Source organism: Salvia splendens, chromosome 19 (genome assembly GCF_004379255.2).
Source record: "Salvia splendens isolate huo1 chromosome 19, SspV2, whole genome shotgun sequence".
Lineage (NCBI taxonomy): Eukaryota > Viridiplantae > Streptophyta > Magnoliopsida > Lamiales > Lamiaceae > Salvia > Salvia splendens.
Genome location: NC_056050.1, coordinates 19,997,610 through 20,013,912, shown reverse-complemented (window position 1 = coordinate 20,013,912; position 16,303 = coordinate 19,997,610). Strand labels below are relative to the sequence as shown.

The 16,303-nt window shown below is 35.8% G+C and overlaps 1 protein-coding gene across 4 annotated transcripts; it reads right to left on the bottom strand.

Annotated features, from left to right (window-relative positions):
* Window positions 1–7,629: 7,629 nt before the first annotated feature.
* On the bottom strand, window positions 7,630–10,962 carry LOC121779918 (fatty-acid-binding protein 2-like). Of its 4 annotated transcripts, none has more exons than XM_042177385.1 (11): window positions 10,597–10,962; window positions 9,590–10,128; window positions 9,278–9,506; window positions 9,108–9,183; window positions 8,912–9,014; window positions 8,687–8,755; window positions 8,566–8,602; window positions 8,406–8,480; window positions 8,276–8,327; window positions 8,092–8,136; window positions 7,630–7,993 (listed from the first exon to the last, which is right to left on the bottom strand). In XM_042177385.1, exons 2-11 carry the CDS (start codon window positions 10,051–10,053, stop codon window positions 7,896–7,898), a joined length of 1,248 nt encoding a protein of 415 aa, XP_042033319.1. In that variant the 5' UTR covers window positions 10,054–10,128; window positions 10,597–10,962; the 3' UTR covers window positions 7,630–7,895. The 4 variants fall into 4 exon arrangements, with proteins under 4 accessions (XP_042033319.1, XP_042033318.1, XP_042033320.1 ...); XM_042177384.1 differs by having other exon boundaries at window positions 9,590–10,116; XM_042177386.1 differs by having other exon boundaries at window positions 9,590–10,019; window positions 10,597–10,960.
* Between the last annotated feature and the right edge of the window lie 5,341 nt (window positions 10,963–16,303).

The following is a 16,303-nucleotide window of genomic DNA, read 5'->3' as shown; positions in this document are numbered from 1 at the left end:
ATACTCTGAGTTGATAAAATGATACTTTTGACTGACTGATAAAATGATAAAATGATAGGTTTATTGCATAGAATGATAGTTTTGCCGGATAGAATGATACTCTGAGTTGATAAAATGATACTTTTGACTGACTGATAAAATGATAAAATGATATATGTTAGGTTTATTGCATAGAATGATAGTTTTTCCGGATAGAATGATACTCTGAATTGATAAAATGATACTTTTAGCTTATAAATGTTAGGTTTACTGCATAAAATGATAGTTTTGCCGGATAGAATGATACTTTCAGCTGATAGAATGATACTTTTGCCGGGTAGAATGATACCTTCAGCCGATAGAATGATAGGTATTTTTGGTGTATAAAATGACATTTTTGTTTAATAAAATGATACTTTTACCTGATAAAATGATAATCTAAGCGGATAAAATGACAGTAACCTTATAAAAGTGATACTCCGAGTTGATAAAATGATACGTTTACTTCTTTATGATAAAATGATAGGTTTATTGCATAGAATGATAGTTTTGCAGGATAGAATGATACTCTGATTTGACTGACTGATAAAATGATAAAATGATATATGTTAGGTTTATTGCATAGAATGATAGTTTTTCCGGATAGAATGATACTCTGAGTTGATAAAATGATATTTTTAGCTTATAAATGTTAGGTTTACTGCATAAAATGATAGTTTTGCCGGATAGAATGATACTTTCAGCCGATAGAATAGAATGATAGGTATTTTTGGTGTATAAAATGACATTTTTGTTTAATAAAATGATACTTTTACCTGATAAAATGACAATAACCTTATAAAAATGATACTCTGAGTTGATAAAATGATACGTTTACTGCTTTGTGATAAAATGATAGGTTTATTTCATAGAATGATAGTTTTGCCGGATAGAATGATACTCTGAGTTGATAAAATGATACTTTTGACTGACTGGTAAAATGATAAAATGATATATGTTAGGTTTATTGCATAGAATGATAGTTTTGCCGGATAGAATGATACTCTGAGTTGATAAAATGATACTTTTGACTGACTGATAAAATGATAAAATGAGCGAAATTCAGAAATTAAATGAGCGAAATTTGGATACGTAAATTTTATCATGAGCGAAAAGACATATTTACCCCCGCGCTTTTTTTTATGAAGTAAATCTAAGTTTGAATCTAGACCACGTGATTTTAAAAATGTGTGGTCCAGATTTAGTTATAGGGTTATTACGGAAATTTGGGTTATCATTATAATGCACCCATATATATATATATATATATATATGGAGTTGTACTAAATTTGCAATAATGTTTGGATAAAAAGTAGCTGTCTGTAGAGGGCTCATGGTTTTGCATTATTAATATCGTGGGTATATTGTTTGTATATGGTCAACTTTCTTGTTCAGATTCGTTTTTGATTTTTGCCAAGAAATTGGATTGGTTTACTCACCAAACTAAACCACGTTCCATTAACATCACTCTTACTCTATGGATAAGTTTATTAGTTATGATTATTTCTGAAAAAATAATTTGATTTTTAATTTTTGAATTCAACAGTGGTTTGATTTTTAATTAAGACAATTACAACTTACAACTTTCTAAAAATAAGAAAAGAAAATTTCAAAATTTATTTGATTTTTAATAAAGAAATTATCACAATTCTACAAAATAAGGAAAGTTATCCAATATTTCGACTTTCCAGCTTTTTTAAATAATTTTTCGCTACATTTAGAATTCTTTTATATCTAGATATATACTTTTATTATTTTATATAACAATATTATTATTATGTTATAAATTAATAATTAATTAAGAAAATTTTAATATTGCTATTAAAATATGAATCATACATTTATAACTAATTAATATAATGATAATAGTTGTTATTATTATTATCATTGTTGTTGTTGTTATTTTATTAACAATTAATAATAAATTGAGAAAGATTTCATGTAATTTTAAAATTATGAATTATATTCAATTGTAATAACAATATTAAGTAAATAAATATAGTAGTAATCATATTTACTATTCTATTAGTATTTATTATTGTTATTATTATATTATCAAATAATAAATTGTTAAGAAAATTTTAATAATTATTAACACTTGAATCATGCTAATAACAATAATAATATATTAATTACGTTCTTGATTTATAACTTGTTAAACAAATTTTAATGTAATTTTAATAGTATTAATTGTATGATTATTATTATTATAACAATTAAAGTTTTAATTTATAAAGTCTTACTTCAATTATTATTTCAATTTGTTAGTTGAATTTAATTGGTTGGTATAATTTTCTAAATTCTAACAATTTTACTTGAATATTTCAAGCACATTAGTAATCTATAATGAATCACTTTTATTGAAGCATATTCTAATGAATCATAATTAATTTCTAATAACAGTACTTATCTGTTCAAACAAACGGGTCTTCATGTTTATTCTATGGACTATGAGCATTATCAAGGCCAGCGTCAGGGTAATATTAATTTACAGTAATAACTAATAATTTTCTATTCTGTATATTAAAATTATCAACACTATTAATTAATATTATTCTTAACAAGTACTTCGTCGTCTCATTTTAGTCGAGACATTTTTTTCAATATGTAGATTAAAAATTTAGTGTTTAAAGGTTAAGTCGAGACAGAATAAAATAAAAAATAAAATAGACTAAGAGTGAGTAAAGTAGGAGGGAGAATAAAAATTTTGCTAAAAAATAAAATGATTCAACTATTTTGGAATAACTCAAAAAAAAATTACGACTCAATTATTATTGGACGGAAAGAGTATGATTTATTTATTCATATTCTTAAAAATATGTTTTTAATAATTTGTATAAAAAAGAAGCATAGACATAGTACTACTGTTTAATGAATTCCATCACTAACAATGAAAGTAAAAATTAATCGCATTACTACTAAACTGTAAAGAAAATATTAAAAAAGATTGTATAAATTTGTTCAATTTTAAAAGGTACTTTAGACATTTACCTCAAAAATAATTAGAAAATTAGACTCGTATTACAAGTGTAGATAAACAAATCTAACACTTTATCATTCTATATTTTTCCTCATTATTTATTATGACTAGTATGAATACAAGATATGTCAGAAGAATATAAGAACAAGTATGAATATGGTGACTTTCTTTTGAGTAAATTCGTGCTTAAAGTATTCACATATTTTATACATTTGTTACTTTTGTATGAATATGGTCAAATTTTATATTCTTTGAGCTAAAATGCAATTATAATTATAAATTTCATTTAGCTAAACTCAAAATAATTGAAGTCTTACATTAGATCTCTTGGTTGAGGTTTGTGCAAGTCCTACCTACGTTGAAATTCCGAGGTGTTGGCCAACATATGAGCTGTTCAATGAAGGGAGACAAATTATGTAACCAAAACAAATTGACTAAACGCAAAAAATGATGATGACGATGGCAATAAAAATATCTGCAGCCATTCATTTCAATTTAATGCTTATCTCCAACTAATCATTTCTTGTTATTCGAGTGTGCTATATTATTAATATTTTAATATTTATATGCATGTCTTAATTATTAGTACTACAAATTAAAATTATGAAATTTGAGAGCATTATTTTTAAAAATTTATATGACAAAGTATGAAGCTTTATTTTTTTATTTTTACTACTATGAATTTTCTATCAATAGAAGTTTAGACAGCGGAAGAAAGGCATGAGTTGACAAAACTTCCTCAGGTGAATAAAAACAACATTATTTCATTAAAAATAAATAACATCACAACATCAAATCGTCCTTTATTATTGAAATAGAAGAAGCGGCAAAGGCAAAAGAAGAGATCGATAGTCTTCGAATTCCAAAGGGATGAAATCTTGGACGATGCTATGTCGAAGGAGATGAATGACAATGTTGCAAGCTTTTCTCCTTCAACTATTAGGCCGGGGTTCAAATCATCACAAGAGTATGAGAGAACTATTGTTGATCATCTTTAAATAATAATAAAAATTAATAGTAATAAATTTAAAAAAAGCTAAAGTATAGTTATCTTTAAAATATGTACTTAGTAGACAAGATACCATAGTCAAATTATTATAAAACCAATAATGAATGACTTCCAGCTGTACACTCAGGTACAATTATTCAATTTAGCACATAAATATTGTTATCTTATTTATTTATTTATTTTGATCAATGGAAGGATAAATATTAATCTAGGTCATAAAGTCTATAGTTTAATCATCTAACTTGGGTCCCACTTGCTCTAGGATAAATAATTTGCCTTATTTATCTTCACACAATCTACCAGGCAAGATTTTCTTTTTCATCAAGGACAAGGTAAATCAAATTAGTTGACTTAAAGCTAGCAATTCACATGTCATTATTTCATTCTCAAATAAAATTTGGGGGTACAGTTTGATATAATTGTCCAACCATTATAGATAAGATCTTCGTCTACTTAATTTATAATTGATACCTTCATCCCAACAACTACCTCCAAGTTTATCAGACTAACTTTATGCAAGTTTTACTATTGAATTTATAATATTTTGTGAGTCAATTTAAGAAACGACATAAAAATAAATTATTTACTATTGCATGTATATTAATGGTTTTGAAAAAATTGACAAAAATTAACAAAACTCCTTCATAGTGTCATATTGGAAAATGGAGTCCCAAATCATTATTTATATTTTATTCAGATATATTTTTTTAAAACACAATAGTTTGTAAATGTTGGGTGCGCATAGAATAAAGGAGTAATAATTAGTTTATGTGCTATATAAATAACAGTCGGTATTAATGTTTATGGGCCCACCTAGGTAATTAGATATGGGCCAAGATCCAAGTCGTAGGCCCACATATCCGGAGCTTTGGAAACGATCATTAAATAAAATTCTAAACTGTCATGATATGATACGACCACGTTTCATTTTTACAGTTGGAAATTGTCAATAGATAATCTAAACTAATTAACTCACACCATCTGTACGGCATCACCAAAACAAAAATCTATTGCATTAATTTTCCCCAATATTTGATTTATTAATTAAAATTATTGTGATATTGTTACTTGTAAATTTCTACTTCCTCCTACACCAAAAGTTTATAATTTTGGATTTGTATAATGTTGTTACAAAGGTTTGATATACATATTTTAAATGGATCATCATATGTGATGGAGAAGGAGACCAAAAATGAAAATGATATACACAATTTTATTGATGATAAAAAAAAGTTGTGATATACTTTCGTGAACGAAAGTATTATAATTTTTCAAAAGAATTGACAATCGAAAACTTGGATGAAAGTTAGTTTATTAATTTAAAATGTACTAAATTTTATTTCCTATTTCACTTTATTTAATTACGAGGGTTTCTTTTATAAGCAAATGTTTATTGTAATCTGTAACAGACATAATCCAAAATAATATAATAGTGGTGTGCTTTGAAGAAATTGTATTACTTGTATAACCACATATATTTGAGAGTTGAGACGTGTAAATAAATTGTGATTTAAGTGTGTACACTATGCACAAGCTAGTCTATTTGAAAAATATTTCATCATTGGTTCTAGTAGCGCCAACACATGTATTAATGATCATATGATGAGGAAAGTGAGTGATGGAATAATAAATGTGACATGAAAATAAGCCTAAGTAGGCACACATATAGCATGTACTTACAATTTATTGGGTTTGATAAAATCTTGATATGCTTTTATTAAGTATTAATTTATAGGAATACTATAGTAACATGGTGTATTCAGAGCATCCCCATCTGTGTTCTTTGGCAAAAGTACGGATGTGGGTCCGGACCCACTTTTATTACTTTTTTACTCTCTACTATTCCCCAAAAGCACAACACACACATTCATGCTCTTCCGCAAGGATATGCTCAAGGGTCCCACCATTCTATTATTCAATTTAAATAAAACATTTCCACAATATTAAAATGCATTAAAAATACTCAGAATACTATTACAAATTACAAAAAAATTAAAAATTACATAATTAAAATCCTAAAAATTAAAAATTACAAAATTAAAATCCTAAAAATAAAATACATAATTAAAATCCTAAAAAAAATACATAATTAAAGGCTAAAAAATATCTCGTGGAAGACTATTCCTCTGGCCCTATCCCCAATGTTCTTCGGAGACCCCGTATCATTGCCAAATGTGAATCAAGTTGCTCGGGGGGTCATATTTGACCTATCGGCCAAATTGAGTTGGGCCAAAAGGGTCCACAACGAGTTGGTGGGGGATTGAGGTGGCACAAAGGAAGCGAGAGTGGGGCGGATGGAGTCGCGGCGCGACGGCGGTTGGCCGTCGCCTTCTTCCTTCCTTGCTGCCGGCGTCGGGGCTATCCAAGTTAGCTCCGGCAAGCTGGCTAGCCACCTCATCCTTGCCGGCGTTGGATAGGGATACCGACCTCGACTGTTTGCTGGAGGAGGATGATACGCCTCCCCAATATTTCGGATGCACACGCACCTCCTGCCAAGCGCTGAGGTACTTGAACGGTTTGTAATTTAGGGATTGGTAGGTCGCCTAGGCGGCACTGATGATGTCGAGCTCGCTCCTGCCGCTCCTCGCCGACCGCTCTTCCTGGAGGTAATACCCCTAGAACTTTTGGATTTCTTCGTTGGCTCTGAATATGGCATTGCGCACCATACTCTCATTGCGCTCGATGGTTCCAGCCGGGCGGTTTTCATTGTACCGGCGAGAGACGCGCCACCAAAACCTATCCCCGCTTTGGTTCGTGCCTATCTCCGGATCTTCGGAGATAATCAAATAGGCTTTGAATAATTGATCAATCTCCGCCGGAGTGTACGGGGTGCGGACACCACGAGGAGTAGGAGTAGTAGTAGGAGTAGGAAGAGGAGAGCCGCCGCTCCCTCCCGATCTGGGTTCGGGTGCCCACCCGTATTGCCCATCGAGGGTATCTTGGTCGTCCATCGGGTAAGGCCGGTAGCCACCCGGAACTTGAGAACCTTGGGTTTGAGGAGGGGCCGAAAATTGCGTTTCTGAATTAGGGAATGGTTGTGAGCCGAACCATTCGTGGTTCCAACCGCGGGAGTCGGAGGGGTGATCGTCGGAGCCGGACATTTTTTTTTGTAAGAGTGAAAGATTGAGAATTGGTAAAAGAAGATGAGAGAATTTAGATGAGAATTGTGTAGTGTGGTGTAAATTTTTGGTGTGGAAGTGAGGGTATTTATAGATGAAAATATGAATTTTGGGGGAAAAAATTGAAAAATAAATTAAAAGTGGGGAGAAAACAGATATAATTTATTGGAAAGTGGGAAATATTTTTTTTATTTAAAATTGATTTTTTAAATTAAATTCGATTTTTAAAAAAAAGAAAAATCGAAAATGCCAACGGCTTTGCCGTCTGCGAATCAGAACGCGCCACGTCAGCCTGCTCAGCGGCACGGACGTGCTCGATGCATCGAGCAGCGCCGTGCCAGCGGCAAGAGCACAGCGGCGAGCAGCACACCGCCGCGCCAGCGGCACGGACGCCGTCCGTCCGGATGAGCAGCGCTGCGGATGCTCTTACATTCTCATCACTCCTTCCATCAAAAGTGTTTTACTTAATTTTAAAAAAAAATAGCTATTTTTTCTCTTCTATATATACAAGTAACCATAAACATTCATTTTTCTCCAATCAAGAAACAGTCAGAAATTAAATCTACATTTGAAGTTAGCAGGAACTGCAAATCCCCTGCTTTTGCTACAAAGAATCATCAAACTAAGGCTAAATTTTCAATCCTTTTCCCCCTAAAAAATCCGTATAATATAAAGGGTTCGCGCTATATTCTATAGTGTGTCTAGCTCGTATACTTCTACCACAATTACGACAAGATATGCGCTGGTATAAGCGACAGCTCCAACTAGCTCAGCACGTCCTGATGATACTCGCTACATTTTTCCCGATTTCTTCTTTCGTTTGCTCACAAATAGGGATTTCACCGATATACATGTCAAAAAAGGTCCCTGGATATATACACCATAAAAGCAAAAGTTAAACTTCCTCATTTTATCATAGTTGGAGGTTGAATGGCATCGTTCATCAGAATAACGAGCACACTTACTGCAAAGATCTTTGCTCTGGACTGCTCCAATGTTATTTCCTTCAACTGAAAAACAAAACATCACCTTGTCAATCTCTATAGCATTACATCTCGCATGGTGAAGAAACAAATGAGCAGGAGCGATTTCGAACAAATTATAAGCCCTATTGAGCAATTTCACTAGTGGCTGTTGTTATTGGCTCACCTTCAGTAACGAGGTGACCGTCAGCTGTTCTCCGGAAATTGATCGTTGTGCCCTGCAAATTTGACCTTTTCTTAAGCGTTTGTTGCTTAGAATTGAAGGAAAGAGAAATAATGGATGCAAATGCACATACCACGCGTAGAGGAATATCCTGCGTGAATATGGAACCAAATTCTTGCAGGCAGCTAAAATCAGCTTCCGGATTCATCTAATGATGACGAAAAGATTCTCAGGTATAAGAAAAGTAGCCTCATCAATTATCATGAACAAGCACTACTAGAATAGACGTTTACCTTTGCTAATCGGGCTCGGAGAGACTTTTCAAAAACACTACAAGAAAAAGTTTGAATTAAATCAGAAACATTTTTGTTTTGGCTCGTTACTTTAGACGTGCCCTAACAGCGGATAACTTACTCTTTCATGGTATTGATTTTGATTCCGTTGTAATTAACCACAAGCCTAACTGTCATGTTGATATCCGACCTGCATCATATCCATCACACACATTAGTAATGAAATATAGCAGTCTTGATCAAAATGTTATGTGACATACCAAGGACAAGTTGATTGTCTAAACTACAAAAATATTAAAGTAACATCACAAAAACGGAGCTCATGCACTGTATCATTCCAACGAACCTTAAGAGATCCCGATAAAAATCTTGGCACTTGTTCAACTCATGCTCCGGAACGCAAGCATACTTTGGACCCAATTTCTCGCAAACGTCAAATGGATGAACATCTATTGAAGAAGCAAAAGAGATAAATCAACGGGAATGTTTGTAAAGTAGATTTTGATACATTCAAGAGAGTGAACATTTGGCCAAGAACTTACAAAAGCCAAATGCATAGACTTTGAGAGATTTAATTCTTATAACGGTCATAGTTCTAGATCCAGTTCCTACAAGGATCTGATAGTTTGAAAGTAACCCCGAGAAAAAAAGTTAACGAACAATTTCATACTTTAGAGCATTCACAAATTTCCGAGTTCAAGTAAAAAGCTACCTCAGGAGTAAAACCAGAATTACTCTCCCCCGATGTACTATTGTCCAACATGGTTGGAAACTCCACGCCAGTTCTGGCCTCAGTCGTCTTAGCCCAAGCCAGTCTCTGCAAATAAAGATCACTACAAGGTCCACATCCTCGACCTTCAGTTGCACAATGTTTCTGCTCAGTGATTCTCTGTGCTTCCATAGAACCGGACTCCAATGGAATAGCAAGCATATTTGTCGAGCTACAAAAAAGCAGGGACCTTTAAGATTTTCCCAACATCGAAAAAAGCATCTAAAACACTTTAAGTCTTTAGGTTGAGCTTACACATTAGTCAATGGTGGCACCAATGCAGCTGCTAGCGACAGCATGGGAAAAGTTTGAAGCCATTGAGCCTCTTTAGACAGTTGCTTCAAAGCGAAGCTTGATATCTTATTAAACACCCCTGTCAGATCACGTCTCGTGGAGGAGATGTGCCTCAGTTGCGTCGAAGCGGTGGAGCAAGTGGAGAGATAGCCAAGATGACGATTACCAGGCAACTTTCTTTTGATGTTGACATTGGATCCACGGGCACACCATATTACTAGAGCACCAGCAAACTTCGACATACAGCTGAAAGCTTCTTGGAGCGCCATGCTCCCGGGCACCAAAAGATGCCTCGAGTTGTCAACCAGCGACGCAATGTGGGAGATCCAATGAGCCCCCAAATGGTGAGGCAGAATGGGATCAATGGGGAAAATCCCACCTGTATTCCCATCTGGTTCGATGAAAAACATCCAATTGGTTCCCATTATCGAGCTACAAATGTATCGGTTACCAACTGCGAGTTCTTGTAACTACCACAGTACCTAAAACTAACAGCAAAACTTGCAGCAAGTTATATCAAGAATTAGCAATCCATAATAATTTCAAATCTCAATTGCAAGAGAAAGTCCAATGTATGAAGATAATGACAAGTCACATCAATAAAGGTCAATAAACAACACATAGTAGGAGTGCATTTTTTCCAAAAAAGTTAAAATTTAAAGAGGGAAAAGAGTAATCTTCAAGAATTTCAGAGATTATAATGACATTAATAATGTGGATTGTGATATGAAAAACACAATTCAATCAAACTTGAGCAAGAAAAATCCAATATTTGACATGAAATTCTTCAAATAGAGTCATGGTTTAATTTAACAAGCCCCACAAAATTCAATCAGAATCACAAACAAGAATAAAGAAGAACAACAAACAAATTTAAGAATTCATCATCACCAAAATACCAAAACTGCATTGAACATATCGATTGAAAAGGAATCAAAAAGAAAAAAGAAAAGAGGAATATTATAAACCTGGAAAAGGGCATAAAAGAATGGTAAAAGGGGAAGATCAAGAACTCTTTTGGTATATTTTCCGATGAGAATGAGGTCGAAAAATGGATCACGGCTGTTGGCAACGTAAAGAATATGCCTCGTGTGATTTCGTCAAGAAACAGAGACGAAGGCAGTCGAGATTCAATGTTCTGTTCCCTTTGAATAACCTTTTACGGCAAATTTTATTTTATAAAAAAAAACGTATAACTGGAATCTTTGTATTTATTCTTTAAAAGAAAATATGCTCCTAAATTTATTATTGAATAAAAAAATCGAATTTTTGTTGGTAAAATTGCTGTAAATTCGATTTATTTCGGAGTTGGACTTTTTTTTACTCCCTTTTGATGTTGGACGGTGGCGCAGGCAACAAAAAAGAGATCGGAATATGAAAATCAAACAAGGGTATCATCTAATGTCGGTATCGGTGTGTACTTTTGTGGGCAATCTCCCTGTTTTCGGCCCATCTTTTCGTCCACATTTATTCCATGTCACTTTCTAATTCATCCACAACCAGAAATTCTGGAGATCACTCTCTCTCTATCGAGTTTTCTTTAAATTATTTGTTGATGAATAATATTACTACATTTTTACATGTAATCATGTTTTTCGATCCAAATCAGCTTGTATCGACTTTTTTTTATGTCTATTTATTAATAAAGACTGTCATATTATGCAAAATCAAACTTCTCATTTACATAATGTAAATCGGCCGGAAATGTTATGGAAATTCTTATGGTGTCTATTCTCCTCCACTAAAATACACAGGGTGCTATTCCCCACTAGAAATTTCTCATTTATAGTGTGCATTTTGAACTTCTTTAACCAACATTTTTTTTATTTCAGTCAATCCCATAAAAATAAAACTAACATTAAATATTTTAATCACTTTTTTATATCTCTCATATTTTATCAATTGTACACTTAAACTCGTATCAATTTAAAAGTATTTATTTTTATAGGGCGAATAGAATATAGCAATATCATACATCAATGTAAAGAGAGAAGTAGTATATAGTAGTAAATCTCATAATCACTCATTTTATCACTAATTGAATTTTAAATGGAACTCTATCAATTTCTATGTCTAGTAGCTTGCGGCTCTGAGTTGTACTCCTATGGATAGGCACCCAATTAGGGCTGGCAATTTTTGACACGACACGATAACACGACACGAACCGGCACGAAAATAATGGGTTTGGGTCAGAGCTTATTGGGTTCGTGTCCTTATCAGGTCGACCCGTTAAGGACACGAAAATTTCGTGTCGTGTTCGTGTCGGGTTCGTGTTATCCGTTAACAATACGTGTTCGTGTCGTGTTCGTGTTATCCGTTAACAAATAATATTTTAATATTATTAATTCTTATTATTTTCATTTTTAATAGGTTTAACCGTTATCAGGTCGTGTTGTTATCGAGTCGTTATCGTGTCATCTCGTGTACGTGTTGTTATCGTGTCGTGTTGACCCGAATTGGTTCGTGTCGTTAATGGGTTCGTGTCGTGTTCGTGTCGTGTTCGTGTCTGAGGGTTTCGTGTCGTGTTCGTATTCGTGTTTGAGGTTTTCTTAACGGGTCGTGTTCGTGTTTGTTGTTATCGTGTTCGTGTCGTTATCGTGTCGACACGATAACGACCCGACACGCACGATTTGCCACCCCTACACCCAATGCATCGAACATGATTTTGAAGGGTTTGGATCCCCTGCACAACAAGAATGTCGTTTCTCACACCATAATAATTAAATCATAAATTAAAATATCAAATAATAGTAATTTCTTTTTTATGAAAATATTGTGCACGTGAGAAACAACATCTTCTACCGTGCAATTAGCCACACTCCAAAACCCGATCTTGAGGCTTGAACCAATTCTTTTTAAACATTAGTAGTATTTGTATTATATAAGAAGAATCATTTCTAACATAATCAGACTTTTATTCGTATCAATAAGAATTTTGATTCATATAACAATACTATTCTTTTATAAATGGGTCATGGATGGGTCCGAATCGGATATGCGTTACCGAGTTTTTGTCTTTCTAATTTCTAATGTTTTGGTCAGATTTGACCTCATCAAATAGCTAATTGTGATTAATAAAGTCTAATTCCAGATTAATAAGTGTTAAATTATAAGTTAAATCATAATTAACCCCTGATTAATGACTTCGACCGACCGCACGAAATAGTGATATCGATTACTAGGAATGGAAATGATGGTGATTGGATCCAAGTGATTGCTGATTTCTAGGCCTATTGCATTATCTTTGATTTAGTTTTAAATTAAGAAAGTTAGGATTTCATGGGATTTGAATAAATTAGGGATTGATTGAATAATTGAATTAATTAGAGCAAATTTGGTGGGATTATTGTCTACTGCACTCCTATATATTTCATAGGGGAGCTTGAAGAATGTATCCAGAGAGATCAAAGCTATTAGGCGGTGAAAACCGAGGCCTCGGTGAGAGGATTATTATCTATTTTATTTCCAAGTTCTGTTGGTTCTTGTTTACAAAAGCTTGAGAGTCATTTTCTGTTCTTTATCTTTGAGTTGTTTATCCATTGGTTCTTACTGCCTTATCACTCCATAACAATTTGGAGCGGTGAACAATGGTCGATACACGTTCCTCTGTATCACGGTCGGATGACATGCTCTCACGTGTCGAGGGTTTGGAGAAGGCAGTGGCAGAACTTACTGCTCATGTCCGCTCTTTAGATACGTCACTTGATGAAAGAATTCTTCGCTGCCTCGAACCTGTTCTACGCGGGCTCCGTGGGCCTCGCATTGGGGAGACTATACCGGAGACTCATCCAGACATGTCTCGGGATCCAGTCTCTGATCCAGACGCCTCCAGCCCGATTCCCACAAGCGGTACTCCACCAGCAATGGCGTTACCTTCATTTGATGGCACAGATGCTCAAGGTTGGCTTGCACGGGCTGGCCAATACTTCATGGTCAATAAAACGCCTGATGCCAGTCGTATGGACCTTGCCCTCATTGCCTTATCTGGACCAGCTCTCCCCTGGATTCAGATTCTCCGTCGTAGGTTCACTTCCCTCTCTTGGGACCAGTTTTCACGTGAACTTCTCCTTCGCTTTGGCGACGATTCGGCTTGTGATAGTTATGAAGCCTTAGTTGCTACCAAACAAGATGGGTCTGTGGCAGATTACATTGCTTCATTTGAGTCACACTTAGCCCAGCTGCCCGATCTTACCGACAACCAATTCCTGGGTTTCTTTTTAGCAAAGCTAAAACCACATATTCGGCTACAGTTAAGTGATCGAACAACTTATTCGGATGCAGTTAAGATGGTCAAACGTATCGAGCGTATGTCGACGCCTCTAACCTGTCCGATTAAGAATGACTCAGGTAATTTCTCCACTCAACGTTCCTCTATACAGCGTTCGAGTCACCCTCAGGCACACCCTCGGCCACCCCAACATCCAGCAACCTACTCGCCCAATTCCACCGCAGTGCCCAACTCTGGTACCCCCAATTCCACTTTCTCACACTCGGACTCAGCCTCATCATTCCCGTTGTCCTCAGGGCAGCGTCCCAATCACCGGTTCAGAAACATGTCTCAGGAGGAATACAACAAACATAGGGCCGCAGGCACATGTTTCCAATGCGGCCTCAAGTACAGCCCAACGCATCGCTGTCCACCCAAAACTCTCCAAGTAATTGTGCTCAATGATGATGATAATGATGCGGATGAGAGCTTCGAAGCAGGGATGGACAAGAATCTCGCCCATCAGCCTTGTGGACAAGGCTGTTTTAATCCGAGAGGCAATTGATATCGATTACTAGGAATGGAAATGATGATGATTGGATCCAAGTGATTGCTGATTTCTAGGCCTATTGCATTATCTTTGATTTAGTTTTAAATTAAGAAAGTTAGGATTTCATGGGATTTGAATAAATTAGGGATTGATTGAATAATTGAATTAATTAGAGCAAATTTGGTGGGATTATTGTCTACTGCACTCCTATATATTTCATAGGGGAGCTTGAAGAATGTATCCAGAGAGATCAAAGCTATTAGGCGGTGAAAACCGAGGCCTCGGTGAGAGGATTATTATCTATTTTATTTCCAAGTTCTGTTGGTTCTTGTTTACAAAAGCTTGAGAGTCATTTTCTGTTCTTTATCTTTGAGTTGTTTATCCATTGGTTCTTACTGCCTTATCACTCCATAACAATTTAGTGCGGTGAACAATGGTCGATACACGTTCCTCTGTGTCACGCTCGGATGACATGCTCTCACGTGTCGAGGGTTTGGAGAAGGCAGTGGCAGAACTTACTGCTCATGTCCGCTCTTTAGATACGTCACTTGATGAAAGAATTCTTCGCTGCCTCGAACCTGTTCTACGCGGGCTCCGTGGGCCTCGTATTGGGGAGACTATACCGGAGACTCATCCAGACATGTCTCGGGATCCAGTCTCTGACCCAGACGCCTCCAGCCCGATTCCCACAAGCGGTACTCCACCAGCAATGGCGTTACCTTCATTTGATGGCACAGATGCTCTAGGTTGGCTTGCACGGGCTGGCCAATACTTCATGGTCAATAAAACGCCTGATGCCAGTCGTATGGACCTTGCCCTCATCGCCTTATCTGGACCAGCTCTCCCCTGGATTCAGATTCTCCGTCGTAGGTTCCCTTCCCTCTCTTGGGACCAGTTTTCACGTGAACTTCTCCTTCGCTTTGGCGACGATTCGGCTTGTGATAGTTATGAAGCCTTAGCTGCTACCAAACAAGATGGGTCTGTGGCAGATTACATTGCTTCATTTGAGTCACACTTAGCCCAGCTGCCCGATCTTACCGACAACCAATTCCTGGGTTTCTTTTTAGCAAAGCTAAAACCACATATTCGGCTACATTTAAGTGATCGAACAACTTATTCGGATGCAGTTAAGATGGCCAAACGTATCGAGCGTATGTCGATGCCTCTAACCTATCCGATTAAGAATGACTCAGGTAATTTCTCCACTCAACGTTCCTCTATACAGCGTTCGAGTCACCCTCAGGCACACCCTCGGCCACCCCAACATCCAGCAACCTACTCGCCCAATTCCACCGCAGTGCCCAACTCTGGTACCCCCAATTCCACTTTCTCACACTCGGACTCAGCCTCATCATTCCCGTTGTCCTCAGGGCAGCGTCCCAATCACCGGTTCAGAAACATGTCTCAGGAGGAATACAACAAACATAGGGCCGCAGGCACATGTTTCCAATGCGGCCTCAAGTACAGCCCAACGCATCGCTGTCCACCCAAAACTCTCCAAGTAATTGTGCTCAATGATGATGATAATGATGCGGATGAGAGCTTCGAAGCAGGGATGGACAAGAATCTCGGCCATCAGCCTTGTGGACAAGGCTGTTTTAATCCGAGAGGCAATTGATATCGATTACTAGGAATGGAAATGATGATGATTGGATCCAAGTGATTGCTGATTTCTAGGCCTATTGCATTATCTTTGATTTAGTTTTAAATTAAGAAAGTTAGGATTTCATGGGATTTGAATAAATTAGGGATTGATTGAATAATTGAATTAATTAGAGCAAATTTGGTGGGATTATTGTCTACTGCACTCCTATATATTTCATAGGGGAGCTTGAAGAATGTATCCAGAGAGATCAAAGCTATTAGGCGGTGAAAACCGAGGCCTCGGTGAGAGGATTATTATCTATTTTATTTCCAA